The 16,292-nt window shown below is 46.3% G+C and overlaps 1 protein-coding gene across 2 annotated transcripts in view; it reads left to right on the forward strand.

Moving 5' to 3' along the window:
• The window catches only part of NTN1 (netrin 1), a 221,502-nt gene that overhangs the window by 39,197 nt on the left and 166,013 nt on the right, over positions 1-16,292 (forward strand). For both annotated transcript variants that reach the window (XR_014225866.1, XM_082271470.1), the window contains exon 2: positions 12,688-13,757. Coding sequence is in view for 1 of the 2 variants with exons in the window: in XM_082271470.1 (XP_082127596.1) it covers positions 12,740-13,757 (1,018 nt within the window). In the remaining variant the exon portion in view is untranslated. The remainder of the gene's footprint in view (positions 1-12,687; positions 13,758-16,292) is intronic.

Consider the following 16,292-nt stretch of genomic DNA (forward strand, 5'->3'; position numbering starts at 1 on the left):
ACATAATACCTGTATAGCAGTCACTGGAGCTGCTGCGTGAATGTCATTGTCACTTCTGATTCCGGCTGTTCTGATTCTGCGATCTTCTCAGCGGGGGAAAATTTTTCATGCAGGCTCATTCACCAAGCTAAACTCCGGACATGAAATCTTCATTTAAATTGATTCCTCAATACCCAGAAAGGCTGGAAATCCATTTTGTGTGTGCCAAATGCCCCTGAAAACCCAGATATTACCTTGTAAAAGTAGAAATGACATCATCAATGTGCTGTACATAGCCTGGGCAGAAAGCAGAGCTGGGGGAGGGGCCCAGTAAGCTCCACCTACTACAGGCTGCCTGCAGAAAACTACAGGAGGGGGCGGAGACCAGACCAATTACCCTGCACAAGGAGAGAGAGCAGAGCTGTGGGAGGGGCCTAGCAGGCTCCACCCACTACAGGCTGCCTGCAGAAAACTACAGGAGGGGGCGGAGACAAGACCAATTACCCTGCACAAGGAGAGAGAGCAGAGCTGTGGGAGGGGCCTAGCAGGCTACACCCACTACAGGCTGCCTGCAGAAAACTACAGGAGGGGGCAGAGTCCAGACCAGTCACCTTGTACAAGGAGAGAGAGAGCAGAGCTGTGTGAAGGGCGTAACAGGCTCCACCCACTACAGGCTGCCTGCAGAGAACTACAGGAGGGGGGCGGAGACAAGACCAGTCACCTTGTACAAGGAGAGAGAGCAGAGCTGTGGGAGAGGCATAGAAAGCTCCACCCACCACAGGCTGACTGAAGAGAAGTACAGGAGGGGGTGGAGTCAGGACCAATCACCCTTGCACAATAAAGAGCAGAGCTGTGGGAGGGGCCCAGCAGGCTCCACCTACTTCAGGCTGCCTGCAGAGAATTACAGGAGGGGGCGGAGACAAGACCAGTCACCTTGTACAAAGAGAGAGAGCAGAGCTGTGAGAGGGGCCCAGCAGGCTCCACCCACTACAAGCTGGATGTAGAAAACTACAGGAGGGGGCGGAGACCAGACCAGTCCTCCTGCACAAAGAGAGAGCAGCAGTGGGCGGTCTTTATTACAGAAAGTCTCACACTGGATTACTGCACAGATCTATGCTGCTATTCCTTCACTGTCCAATCACAGGCTGGGGTGCGGAGGTTCCCAGGATGAATTTCTTAACTGCAGTCAGGTCACCAGGCTGACTATGCTGCATAACAGAGCTGTGGTAATATCAGGACTGGATGGACAGTAGTAAGATTACCTTAGCCAGGAAATAGGGCGGGGCTTTATCTGACTTGCTGTAGCTTCTAATGCACATGGTGAGAAGCTCACAGTGTGCGGTGATATCAGAGGAAGCCGTTCCAGTCCAGGAGACGAGCCGCTACACCTGTGCAAGACTGAAGGGGGGGCGGAGATGGTCTTTAATGAGAAGAGGCGGAGCTTTCCTGGAAAAGGATACATTTGTAGTACATTGTGACAGGCCAGGAATGTATTTATGTAAATTTCTACATTTTCTGAAAGATTTACTTTAAAATAAAATTCAACTAAATCCAAACCCAATTACCACAATTTTCCGTTATTGGACATTTGTAGCCTAATAAACTTTAATCCGATGTCCCGGGGGTCATTCTGACAGGTGGGGTTGGGGGAGGGGTGCGGAGTTGTATTTTGGGGTGAACCTTTCCCCTGCTTGCAGGATCTCCCGGCGATGTTTCAGCTTTGAAAGCTATTAAGAAGATTTATGGCCTCTGAAAGTTACGGCGCTGCGGGGAGAGTTCGGGAGACGTCTGACATTTTTCTCCTCCTGAAATTCGCTGCTGACGTCCCTTTCCAGGGGAGCGATCGTGTTCATACCAGACAATCGCAATTGGAAACGTGTTTATTGGCTGTTTCTTAATCTAGGTTCACACTGAATGCAGCTTTGAAATTGTGCGACTTCACTGAAAATCGCAAGATTTTAAAGCTGCATGTCAATGCGACTTCATGCAGAGAAGTCTATGCCATTCCAACCCGAAACCGCCAAATGTAGTGCAGGAACTACTTTTTCAGATCGGTGCGTCACCACAAAGTCAACGTCGCACCAATTTGAACAGTTCCGACCTGTCTAATCTCATGACAAGTCGCACCGGTGTGAACTGGGGCTAAAGCCAAAGTCCGGGGTTGAACCCCCATCCACATCTGAGCGATTCGGAATCGTGGGAATTTGGGAATAATTCAGATTCTGCCCGCTTATCCAAATCACACGAATATCGTGGAATGCATGATTGGGGTGGCATTTATTCCTCAATGGCACCCAAAACGCCGTGCAATTTTGCAGTGACAAGAAGCGTGCGAAAAGAAAATTGTGAGCGGAAACGCGCAAAATGTAGACAGGGTCTAAAAGTTGTGTGTTCTTCCTGCATCTGAGTGCGCTGTGCATGTTTATTCCAGAGCCATGCCATAATGATCAGTTGCCGGCAGGACTTGCTTCTAATCATGTGATCACTGGTAGCCAATCCAGGGCCTGTACTACCACTAGGCGAATTAGGCAGCCACCTAGGGCACACTGCTACCAAGGGTGCAGCCACGGCCGCTGGTTTCCATACTCTCTGCCAACTTCCTAACACTCTGTAGGCTTCCCTACACCAGACATCCCAACCTGCAAAAACTCATTTTGGGGAGGTGGCACTCCGCACCCCCCACCAATTTAACACAAATAAGGGATGATGAAATGGAATCAGTATACAGAAGATTACTTCAGAGAGATATTAAAGGACCACTCTAACCACCATGACCACTTCAGTGATTTGAAGTGGTCATGGTGGGAGGAGTCAGAAACATGGCACATGCTGGGATATTTACAGTTATGTGCTGGGGGCTAGTTGCACCCCTAGCACATGTGACTTACTGCTGGCTGGTACTGCTGGCGGGTACTACTGGAGGGTACTGCAGTGGGTACTGCTGGTGAGTACTGCTGCGGATACACTACTGTGGGTACTGGTGGTGAGTACTGATGGTGGGTACTACTGGAGGGTAATGCTGTGGGTACTGCTGGTGAGAACTGCTGTGGATACACTACTGTGGGTACTGATGGTGGGTACTGCTGGCTGGTCCTGCTGTGGGTACTGCTGATGAGTACTGCTGTGGGTACTGCTGGCTGGTCCTGTTGGTGGGTACTGCTGTGGGTACTGCTGACTGGCATTGCTGTGGGTACTGCTGGCTGGTCCTGCTGGTGAGTACTGCTGTGATTACTGCTGGCTGGTCCTGCTGGTGGGTACTGCTGGAGGGTACTGCTGGCTGGTTCTGCTGGATGGTACTGCTGGTTGGTATTGCGGTGGGTACTGCTGGCTGGTCCTGCTGTGGGTACTGCTGAGGAGTACTGCTGTGGGTACTGCTGGCTGGTCCTGTTGGTGGGTACTGCCGTGGGTACTGCTGACTGGCATTGCTGTGGGTACTGCTGGCTGGTCCTGCTGGTGAGTACTGCTGGTGGGTCCTGCTGGCTGGTCCTGCTGGTGGGTACTGCTGGATGGTACTGCTGGCGGGTACTGCTGGCTGGTACTGCTGGTTGGTACTGCGGTGGGTACTGCTGGCTGGTCCTGCTGGATGGTACTGCTGGTTGGTACTGCGGTGGGTACTGCTGGCTGGTACTGCTGGTCGGAAATGCTGGTGGAGAGTGTGAGGAGTAGCCCCCCGCTGGAGGAAGCGTGAAGAGCCGATCCTTCCTGTAACTCTCCTCTCACAGGCGGTGTGCATTTGATATCACTCCGCCTGTCACTCAGACTGTCAGGGCGGTGCCGTAACTATACAGGAAGCATTGGCTCCGTTCTGACAGCCGGGATATCGCATGGCACTTGAGGGTGTCAGAGAGCCACAGCCCGCATGCGGGAGACTCCCGCACCTCACGGGATACTTGGGATGTCTACTACACAGTTCACCGTAAGGCTGCATCCTGCTGCTCGCTGCTGTTGTGCACACCCCTGCGAATTTTACCTGCCGTACCGAATGGCCATACCTCAATAGGAACAAATCCTATATACAATATGAGGTAATGCATGCCTATAAATCCAACAGAATCAAAGAATTTTTCAGGGCAAATTAGATGTAGTATTTTGGGTCTGGGTCCTCTCTCCACTCCTCCATACCCAGGACCTGGATAACTACAGAATAATGGATGTCCTTGGAATTGGGATGGGCCACCAACTCCTTGTCCATGTAAATATGGCGTCCATAATTCCACTCCCGATATACTCGGTGTGCACGTGACTGTCCCTTCCACAAACACCAGATGGTGATTGGGCACCTGTAAATGGTCCCAGACAGCAGTCTGGTACCACTGTTGCCCCTGTGCCTCTAAGGCAGTGATGGCCAACCTTGGCACCCCAGATGTTTTAGAACTTAATTTCCCACAATGCTCAAATACACTGCAGAGTGCATGAGCATCATGGGAAATGTAGGTTCAAAACATCAGGTTGGCCATCACTGCTTTAAGGTATGAAACCAGGCTCCCAGGACATAGGAAGGTCTAGTTCCTTAACGTCCCTGATCATCCACCGCTGGAGCCGCAACAACTGCGTGAGGTGGCGGCTCTGCCCTTGTCCTGAGGGCAGGTAGGATGGTGGGCGTTGGGTGTCTCTGCTGATCTCCTCTCCTTCCTCCTCCTCCTCTGACTCCATCTAAGCAGGACACCATGTCTCGGGGACCTTTTCATAGCGCCCCTTCAAAGGCCTCCTCATTGGTGCCACCTATCCGTGCCCATCAGTTATGCCTGTCAATGCCTCCTCATCAGTGCCCATCAGTGTTGCATATCAGTGTCACCTCATAAGTGCCCATCAGTGCCGCCAATCAATACCCATCAGGTTTGCAATTCAGTGCCACCTCATAAGTGCCCATCAGTGTCGCCTATCAGTGCCCATCAGTGCTGCATATTAGTGTCCGGTATCGGGGGGGGGGGCAGAAAGGGGGTGAGAGTGCCTGGTATGGAGGGGGGGTGGGCAGGATGGGAGTGAGGGTGCCCGGTATTGGGGGGGGCAGGAAGGGGGTGAGTGCCCGGTATGGAGGGGGGGGTGGGCAGGAAGGGGGTGAGGGTGCCATGGTATTGGGGGGGCAGGAAGGGAATGAGTGCACCCGGTATTGGGGAGGCAGGAAGGGGGAGAGAGTGTCTGGTATTGGGGGGGGCAGGAAGGGGGTGAGTGTGCCCGGTATTGGGGGGCAGGAAGGGGGTGAGAGTGTCCGGTATTGGGCGGTGCAGGAAGGGGGTGAAAGTGCCCGGTATTGGCGGGGGGCAGGAAGGGGGTGAGACTGCCCGGTATTGGGGGGGCAGGAAGGGGGTGAGAGTGCCTGGTATTGGGGGCGGCAAGAAGGGGGTGAGAGTGCCCGGTATTGGGGGGGCAAGAAGGGGGTGAGAGTGCCCGGTATTGGGGGGCAGGAAGGGGGTGAGGGAGCCCAGTATTGGGGGGGGGCAGGATGGGGGTGAGAGCGCCCAGTATTGGGGGGAAGAAAGGGGGTGAGAGTGCCCGGTATTGGGGGTGGGGCAGGAAAGGGGGTGAGAGTGCCTGGTATTGGGGGTGGGGCAGGAAGGGGGTGAGAGTGCCCGGTATTGGGGGGGCAGAAAGGGGATAAGAGTGTCCAGTATTGGGGTGGAGGCAGGTAGGGGGTGAGAGTGCCCAGTATTGGGGGGGCAGGAATGGGATGAGAGTGCCCGGTATTGGGGGTGGGGCAGGAAAGGGGGTGAGAGTGCCCGATATTGGCGGTGGGGCAGGAAGGGGGTGAGAGTGCCCGATATTGGTGGGGCAGGAAGGGGGTGAGAGTGCCCGGTATTGGGGGTGGGGCAGGAAGGGGGTGAGAGTGCCTGGTATTGGGGGTGGGGCAGGAAGGGGGTGAGAGTGCCCGGTATTGGGGGGGGGCAGAAAGGGGATAAGAGTGCCCGGTATTGGGGTGGAGGCAGGAAGGGGGTGACAGTGCCTGGTATTGGGGTTGGGGCAGGAAGGGGGTGAGAGTGCCCGGTATTGGGGGGGCAGGAAGGGGGTGAGAGTTCCCGGGATATGGTTAGCGCTGCTTATTTATTTGTACGCTGCTGACACATTGCAGGGAGGAGAGCAGGAGGCACGAGGCACATTGTGGCTCCTTCCTGCACAGCTATCTCCAGCTTATGGAAGTGAGTGGTAGAATGTGACGTAACGGGAGGGTCGGCATGCTCTGTAGCTCTTCTCGGCCTGGAAACATGTCAGTAGAGGCCAGAATTATGTCAGGAATTTACATCTCGGAGAGAAGAAATATGTGAGCGCGTCGGAGCCTCTCCCAGGAACGCGCAGCGCCCTCTAGGGCTGCCCTGTGTGCGTTTGTCACACTAATGAGGCTCGTGCACTTTTTTGGGCAATGAGCTCTGTGCATTTTTTTGGTTACGCTCGTGACCAATTCTCATGCGTTTGGGGTGGCATTAGGTCCCCGTTCACACAGGAGTGACAGGACAAATCGCATGACAAGTCACAGCCTAATGCCGGCAATGGCAGAGTTCAAATTGGTGCGACACCGACTTTGCGGTTCTGCTCAGGTTTGGAAAAGTAGTTCCTGCGCTACTTTTGGTGATTTCGGCTGCGGCTTGCATAGATGCGAAGCCTCCCAGACGTCATACAAGTCTTACAAGTCGCACTGCCATGGCGCTGTGAAATTGTGCGATTTCAGATGAAGATTCACGATTTCAAAGCCGCATCTATTGTGAAGAAGGACTTCAAATGATTGGCACCCAAAAGCGTTTTGCGTCGCCTTCAGCGCAATAGACCCGACTGCCCACACATATTGGGGGGGGGTACAAGTTCAGGGAGCCGAATCAGTGCTGGGGACACAGGGGGCGGTCCTTTCATACCATACTAGTAAGCCTTGGAAGGCCCTGATGAGGCCCTGATGAAGGGGTAGTGCTAAGACCTGAAACGTGTCGGTGAGTTTTTATAAGAAAGTGGACTCCTCCCTCCGGCCCTCCCCCCTGCAGTCTTGCACAGGTGTAGCGGCTCCTCTCCTGGACAGAAATGACTTCCTCTGATTTCCCTGCACACTGTGAGCTTCTCATCATGTGCATCAGAAGCTGCAGCAAGTCACATAGAGCCCCGCCTCATTTCCTGGCTTGACTATCCTTGGCCCCGCCCCTTTTCATTTATTGGACTTCAGAAACCAGGGAAGGCAAGCAAAAAGATTTTTGGTTGAAAGCTTCAAGCAGCTGGTTCTAATATTTTGGCTTTTTGGGGAAGGCGGGGTCACCGCTAAGGATAACCAGCTGAGACCCCTTCCTGCTGGGGGGTAGATGTCTGCAGAACAAAAAAAAAAAAAATGTGATTACTTATTTACATACATTTGTTTAATTCATTTTCGGAATTCGTTTCATTTATTTGAATTCAAATTGATTTGAATTTTTCAAATTCCTTTTGAATTGAATTTGAATTGCATTCTAATGGAATTCCATTCGAAATCAAATTTATTATTTTCAAAATTTGAATCTTGTAAGCTGGTTATATTCTTTCTATTCCATTCTTTTTCTATTTGTTTTTCTATTCTATTATTTTCTATTCTATTATTTTATTTTCTATCCTATTCTTTTTTATTCTATTCAAATTCGAATTGATTCTATTCAAAATTTGAATTTCTGAAGATGGTTATATTCTTTTTATGTTTTTCCATTCCATTCTATTTTATTTGATTCAATTTTATTTTTTATTCTACTCGATTTGATTCTATTCCTTTATTTTCTATTCTTTTCTATTCTATTCAAATTTACTCTATTCGAAATTTGAATTTTGTAAGATGGTTATTTTCATTTTATTTTATTCCATTTCATTTAACTTTTTATTTTATTTGATTCTATTTTATTTTTATTCTACTCCATTCAATTCGATTATATTCCTTTATTTTATTTTAGTTTTTATTCTATTTGATTCTATTCCTTTTCTATTCTTTTTTTTTAGTTTATTCAAACTTATTCTATTCGAATTTCGGAAAATGGTTATATTCTTTTGATTTTATTCCATTCTATTTTATTTTTTTACTTGATTCTATTCTATTTTTTTTTCTATTCTATTTGATTATATTCTATTCCTTTATTTTCTATTCTTTTTTTCTTCTGTTTTATTTTTTATTCTATTCTATTCTTCTTTTTTCTAATTTTTTTTATTTTTTTTTTCTATTTTTTTATTTTGTATTCTGGTCTGTGTTACTCTAATTATATTATTTTCTACTCTAGTCTTTTCTATTCTATTCCTTTATTTTCTATTCAATTTTATTCTCTTCTAAAATTTGAATTCTATTCGAAATCTAATTGAAAGTTAATTCAGATTTATTTAAATTCATTACTATTGTATCTCAGAAATTCAGATACATCCGAATAACAAAATAATGTGTCCAAATTTACCACTTCAGCTCCAGCTTTTACCCCCCTAATGACCAGGTAATTTTTTGGGATTCAGCACTGCGTTACTTTAACTGACAATTGCGCACGTGCGACGCTGTACCCAAATAAAATTGATGTACTTTTTTCCCACAAATAGAGATTTCTTTTGGTGGTATTTGATCACCTCTGCGATTTTTATCCTTTGCGCTATAAACAAAAAAAATAGCAACAATTTTGAAACAAAAAAAAACAATATTTTTTACTTTCTGCTATAAAACATCCAATAAAAAATGTAAAAAAAATCTATTTTTTTTATTAATTTAGGCCAATATGTATTTTGCTACATATTTTTGGTAAAAAAAAAATCCCAATAAGCGTATATTGTTTGGTTTGTGCAAAAGTTATATTGGCTACAAATTAGGGGAAAGATTTATTATTTTTTTTTTTACTAGTAATGGGCGGCGGTCAGTATCTTTTTTGTGCTATAAACAAAAAAAGAAGCACAAAAAAAAAAAAAAAACAATATTTTTTACTTTCTGCTGTAAAACATCCAATAAAAAAAAATTATAAAAATCAAAATTCTTCATCTGCTACATATTTTTGGTTAAAAAAAAACCTAATAGGCGTATATTGATTAGTTTGCGCAAAAGTTATCGCGTCTACAAACTATGGACTACTTTTTTTTTTTAATTGTTACTAGTAATGGCGCCGATCAGTGATTTTTAGTGGGACTGCGACATTGCGGCGGACAAATCTGACACTCAGTGACACTTTTTTGGGACCAGTGGCACCAATACAGTGATTAGTGCTAAAAATATGCCCGGTATAAATGACACTGGCAGGGAAAGGGTTAACGCCAGGGGTGATAAAGGGGTTAAGTGTGCTCCTAGGGAGTGCTTACTAACTGTAGCGGGAGTGGATTTACTAGAGGAAAAGAAAGATCTGTGTGACTGCTTTGCTGAAACACAAGATCTCTCTCTTCCTCCCTGACAGAAGAGCCTTCTTTAGATATGCAGACCGCCGTTCTTTAAATCCATCGAACGATCGGCGGGTCCCGGCGGCCATTGCGGCACTTTTCGAGGTGGTAACGCCTCTTTATCAAACCTTGTTAGAGAAACTGGCTCTGTGGGGGGAATCGCATGACGGCTGAAAATTCCTCCATCCTGTAGGTGGCGCTGTGACTCTTTCCCTTCACTGTGCACAGAGATTGAGGGCTGAAAATTCCTCCATCCTGTAGGTGGCGCTGCGACTCTTTCCCTTCACTGTGCACAGAGATTGAGGGCTGAAAATTCCTCCATTTTGTAGGTGGCGCTGTGACTCTTTCCCTTCACTGTGCACAGAGATTGAGGTACATCGTTAGAAGTTAAGACCGGAAGATTTTCCCCCTTAATGACCAGGCCCTATTTTGCGATTCGGCACTGCGTTACTTTAACTGACAATTGTGCGGTCATGCGACGCTGTACCCAAACAAAACTTACGTCCTTTTTTTTCCACATATAGAGATTTATTTTGGTGGTATTTGATCACCTGTGCGGTTTTTTTTATTTTTTGCGCTCTAAAAAAAAAAAACAGCAACAATTTTGAAAAAAACAATAATTTTCACATTCTGCTATATAACATTCCCCAAAAAAAATGAAAAATCAAAATTTTTTAACACTTTAGGCCAATTTATTTTCTGCTACATATTTTTGGTAAAAAAAATCGCAATAAGCGTATTTTGATTGGTTTGTGCAAAAGTTATCGCGTTTACTAACTACAGGAAAGATTTATGTCATTTTTATAGTTTATTTTTTTTTTACTAGTAATGGCGGCGATCAGCGATTTTTAACGGGACTGCGACATTGCGGCGGACAGATCGGACCCCTAACTGACATTTTTGAGACTTTTGGGGGTACCAGTGACATTACTACAAACCCATTACCCTCCAAAATTATGGACAGCCTGGAGGCCCCCTCCAAAATGATGGAGAGTCTGGAGGTACCCTTCAAATTGATGGACAGTCTGGAGGCACCCTCCAAAATTATGGACAGTCTCGAGGCACCCTCCAAAATTATGGACAGTCTCGAGGCACCCTCCAAAATTATGGACAGTCTCGAGGCACCCTCCAAAATTATGGACAGTCTCAAAGCACCCTCCAAAATTATGGACAGTCTCGAGGCACCCTTCAAATTGATGGACAGTCTCGAGGCACCCTTCAAATTGATGGACAGTCTCGAGGCACCCTCCAAAATTATGGACAGTCTCGAGGCACCCTCCAAAATTATGGACAGTCTTGAGGCACCCTCCAAAATTATGGACAGTCTCAAAGCACCCTCCAAAATTATGGACAGTCTCGAGGCACCCTTCAAATTGATGGACAGTCTCGAGGCACCCTCCAAAATTATGGACAGTTTTGAGGCACCCTCCAAAATTATGGACAGTCTCGAGGCACCCTCCAAATTAATGGACAGTCTCGAGGCACCCTTCAAATTGATGGACAGTCTCGAGGCACCCTCCAAAATTATGGACAGTCTCGAGGCACCCTCCAAAATTATGGACAGTCTCGAGGCACCCTCCAAATTGATGGACAGTCTTGGGACACGCCATTCTAAACTGTAAAAACTATTCTAAGAGGTTTTCACAACGCAACAACATCCACACATAGGACATCCAGTGTTAGAGGGGATTTATTCCTCCAAAGCAAATACACTTTTGCACACTGGTACTGACTAGTATTCCAATGTTTCTCCTCTCCATCACTTAGCTAATGTTGATGTAGAGAGGCAGCTCTACACCTCCATCCTGTCCTCAGTCCTAAATGTAAGACATCAGGGGTCTGTTTAGAACCCTGATATTTCACCAAAGCCCCCCAAAAAGAGCAGTTAAAAAATGTAAAAAAAAAAAACGTATAAAAATGTAAAAAAAAAAAGGTAAATAAAAAAAAGGATTCTAAAAAAATTTATAAAAATGTAAAAAAAAAAAGAAAAGAAAAAAAGGATTCTAAAAAATTTATAAAAATGTAAAAAAAAAAAAGAAAAGAAAAAAAGGATTCTAAAAAATGTATAAAAATGTAAAGAAAAAAAAATGAAGGACTCGTTCATATGTGCGTTGCACTCTGCGATTTCTATCATGGCTGAGACCTGTGTACCCCCGAATCATCGCCTCTGCTGCTCTGTGTTTGCGCTTTGGGGTGCACACCTATAATCGCAGAGCACATGTGGGTGAGCGCAGTCCTTCTCCTTCTCCTTCTGTCAGTAAATGTTACAGTTTCAGTTAGACTTCCTATATAATCTTCAGTTTATAAAGCGTGAGATCCCCCCCCCCCCTCCCCCTCTATTTTCCTTGTCCGCCCTCCCTGCGCTTTGCATCCACAAGCATGCATAGCAAGGCTGCACATCTGTCCCTGCTGCTCACCTTGTCTGCCTGCATTTCTCTCACTCTTTTCCCTGGGTTACTGCAAGCTCCTTTGCTCCACTCCTTCCCCCCCCCCCCATCCTTTTCTCCCACCTCCCTACCCCTCCTTCTCCTGCATGTGCAAAGCTTCTCCTGCCCAGTGTGGTTTTCCAACCAGTGGGTGTCGTTGTAATTCCCCCTAATGCAGTGTCACTCCTTGAGATGACCTGAAGCCAAGCACAGCGCGGAGCGTCATTCACTTTCTATAGGCAGCCAGGGGAAGAGAAGTCCAGCAAAGCCTTTGGTCATCCAGGAGGGATGGAACGATTCATTCTCCAAATTGTCTCCCTGAGCACTTTTCCCATCAGCTTCCCCCGACTCCGCTCACACTGATTCGCCAACAAAACTTTTTCTCAACTTCTATTTTTTTTTATATATATAATTTTTCATTTCCCCTTTTTTTTTTTCCCTGCAATTTCTTTAATTCACTCCTAAGGTAGAGCAATTTTTTTATTTTCCCTTTTAATTGCTTTTAACCACAGAATGCTTTCTTCTAGGTGAGAATTTTCTCTCCGGCCAAATCTGTTAACAGCTTCTTCTTTTATTGTCTCCCCTGTGAAAAGCCTTGACACCGTTTCGTTTTGTTTGTTTTCTGTTCTATTTTAGGAAACTTTACCTTTTATGTCGTCATTTATGCTTTTTTTTTTTTGTTTTTTATACTGTTCTCATTTCTGCAGATTAAAAAGAAAAAAAAAGTTACTCAGAAAGTTCTTGAAATTTTAGTATTTTTTTTTCTTCTCTTTTGGAACCTTTCTGTAAAAAAAGAAGTGATGTCATCTCTGTTTGATTTTGGTTGCTAGTCTGTTTTTAGCTATTTTTACCATCTGTTTGTAGTAACTCCTAGGTGACTTAAATATTTTATATCATTTTTTTTTTCTTCTGATTTTATATTTATTTTTTCTTCTGTCCTCGGTTTTGCCAGGAGCCGCCAGAGGAGAGATCTGTGGTCGAGGCAGGGTTAAGCTGGATCCAGGATGATGCTGAGAGGGCACTTTGCAATGTTGATGCTGGTTTCCTTTTGCTGTACCGCTCAAGAAGGTAGAGGAGGCTATGGGATGAATATGTTCTCCATCCAGACGTCGCAGCCGGACCCGTGCTACGATGAGAACGGAAACCCGAGGAGGTGTATCCCGGACTTTGTCAATTCTGCTTTTGGGAAGGAAGTTAAGGTGTCCAGTATCTGTGGCAAGAACCCTTCGAGATACTGCGTGGTGACGGAGAAAGGTGAGGAGAGATTTCGGAACTGTCACACTTGCAATGCTTCCGACCCCAAAAAAGCTCACCCGCCGTCCTTCTTAACGGACCTCAACAACCCCCACAACTTGACCTGCTGGCAGTCGGAGAACTACATCCAGTACCCTCAGAACGTCACCCTCACGCTTTCCTTAGGGAAAAAGTTTGAGGTGACCTACGTGAGCTTGCAGTTCTGCTCTCCCCGGCCGGAATCCATGGCCATCTTCAAGTCGATGGACTATGGAAAGTCCTGGGTGCCATTCCAGTTCTACTCCACCCAGTGCAGAAAGATGTACAACAAACCCAACAAAGCGGTAATCACCAAGCAGAACGAGCAGGAGGCCATCTGCACGGACTCTCACACCGACATGCACCCTCTGTCCGGTGGCCTGATTGCATTCAGCACCTTGGATGGCCGACCGTCGGCCCATGACTTCGACAACTCCCCGGTACTCCAAGACTGGGTGACCGCCACGGACATCAAGGTGGTTTTTAGTCGCCTTCACACCTTCGGCGACGAGAACGAAGACGACTCGGAGCTGGCCAGGGACTCCTATTTTTACGCCGTCTCCGATCTTCAGGTTGGGGGCCGGTGCAAGTGCAACGGGCATGCGTCTAGGTGTGTCAAGGACAGGGACGACAACCTGGTGTGCGACTGCAAGCACAACACAGCCGGGCCAGAGTGTGACCGATGTAAACCTTTCCACTATGACAGACCTTGGCAAAGGGCGACCGCAAGGGAAGCCAACGAATGCGTGGGTGAGTACAAGTCTTCTACAGTTCACATGGTGGTGGAGAGGCTATGTTAGAAATGATGACAAGGAGAGACCAATGTGTCCCTTCAATGCAAAATACACACTGCTGGAAAATCTCTATCAATTCTCTATTATTTGTTCTCTCTCTCCTTTCCATTCTCTATTATTTGTTCTCTCTCTCCTTTCCATTCTCTATTATTTGTTCTCTCTCCCTTTTGCCTTCTCTTGTTCCTTCTCTCTCTGTCCTCTTTCTTTCTTCTTCCCTTGCTTTTTGTTTATTTTCTACTCTTCTATTCTATTATTCTACTGTTTAATTTCATCCCTTTTCCCTGACTCCCCTATATATATATATATATAGAGAAAGAGAGAGAGAGATGTGTGTGTTTTATATGTTTTACTTCTCTCTCTTCCTCATATTTTCTTAATGATCCTCCCTCTTCCCCCCTCTTTTTTGTCACTCTCATTCTTCATTCCTCTCTTACTATCCTTTCTCTCTCTCTCTCTCTCTCTCTCTCCTCTCTCTATCTCCCTATTTCTTTCTCTCTCCCTTCTTCTTTCCTTCTTGTCTTTTTCCCTCTCCCTCCTCTTTCCCTCGCTCATTCTTTCCCGTCTCTCTCTACCTATTTCTTTCTATCACTTGTCCCCTCTTCTTTGCTTCTCTCTCTTCTTTCCTCCAATTCTTTCTCTCGCTTCTCTCATTTTCTCTTTTTCTCTCTCTTTTTCCTCTTCTCCTTATCTCATCACTTTCTCTCTCCCTTCCACTTTTTCTTTTTCTCTTTCTCCCTTCCTTTCTTTCACTCTGTCTCCTTCTTCTCTCTCCATCTCTCTCTCCCCTCTCTTCTCTCTCTCTTTCTTCTCTCTCTCTCTCCCCCCATCTCTCTCTCGCTCTCCTTCTCTCTCCATCTCTCCATCCTTCTTTCTCCATCTCTCTGTCCTTCTTTCTCCATCTCTCTCCCTCTCTCTCTTCCTCTCTCTTCCTCTCTCAATCTCCTTCTTTTCTCTCTTTTGCCTTCTCTCTCTTTCTCCCCATCTCTCTCCTTCCCTCTCTTCTCTCTTTCTCTCTGTCTCATTCTCTCTCTCTATCTCTCTTTCTCCATCTCTCTCTCTCTGTCTCTTTCCATATCTCTTTCTCTCTCTCTCTCTCCCCCCCATATCTCTCTATCTTTCTACTCATCTCTCTCCCCATCTCTCTCCATCCCCCTCTCCTCATCTCTCTCCTCTTCTCTCTCTCTGTTGCAGCATTACAAAGTGACAGTAAGGAAGAAGTGTCGGTCCCCGGTGACCTCTCTGCAGAGTCACGATAGAACTTGTTGGGAGTGATGGTGATGAGACAAATTGCAGAGTAACAGTTAGAATGGGTTTGTGTTAAAGGATCAGACCACCCAAAAACTGATATTTCTGCCCTTGGCAGATGCTGGCAAATCGGTTCCGTGCCAACTTATTCCAACTAACTGGGATTTCAGCACTGAGATCTCTGGAGCTTCCGACCTGACAGACTGCAACTGTACAGCAGCAAAAGTTCTGCAGCTCCCGACCTGCGGCGGGCATTAGAGAGGGCATGATGACATTATAGAGGACATGATGACATTATAGAGGGCATGATGACATTATAGAGGGCATTATAGAGGGCATGATGACATTATAGAGGGCATGATGACATTATAGAGGACATGATGGCATTATAGAGGACATGATGGCATTATAGAGGACATGATGGTATTATAGAGGGCATGGTGGCATTATAGAGGGCATTATAGAGGGCATGGTGGCATTATAGAGGGCATGATGGCATTATAGAGGACATGATGGTATTATAGAGGGCATGGTGGCATTATAGAGGGCATTATAGAGGGCATGGTGGCATTATAGAGGGCATGATGACATTATAGAGGGCATGATGGTATTATAGAGGGCATGGTGGCATTATAGAGGGCATTATAGAGGGCATGGTGGCATTATAGAGGGCATGATGTCATTATAGAGGGCATTATAGAGGGCATGGTGGCATTATAGAGGGCATGATGGCATTATAGAGGGCATGATGCCATTATAGAGGGCATGATGGCATTATAGAGGGCATTATAGAGGGCATGGTGGCATTATAGAGGGCATGATGGCATTATAGAGGGCATGATGGCATTATAGAGGGCATGATGCCATTAACGAGGGCATGATGGCATTATAGAGGGCATGATGCCATTATAGAGGGCATGATGCCATTATAGAGGGCATGATGGCATTATAGAGGACATGATGGCATTATAGAGGGCATTATAGAGGGCATGATGGCATTATAGAGGGCATGATGGCATTATAGAGGGCATTATAGAGGACATGATGGCATTATAGAGGGCATTATAGAGGGCATGATGGCATTATAGAGGGCATGATGGCATTATAGAGGGCATTATAGAGGGCATGATGGCATTATAGAGGGCATGATGTCATTATAGAGGACATGATGGCATTATAAAGGGGTTTCCTCTGGGGTTTTTTCCATTGTAAGGATTACAGCAGAAGCAGTGAGACTGTACGGAAG

The sequence above is a fragment of the Pelophylax lessonae genome, assembly GCF_965119305.1.
Source record: "Pelophylax lessonae genome assembly, chromosome: 11".
Classification (NCBI taxonomy): domain Eukaryota; kingdom Metazoa; phylum Chordata; class Amphibia; order Anura; family Ranidae; genus Pelophylax; species Pelophylax lessonae.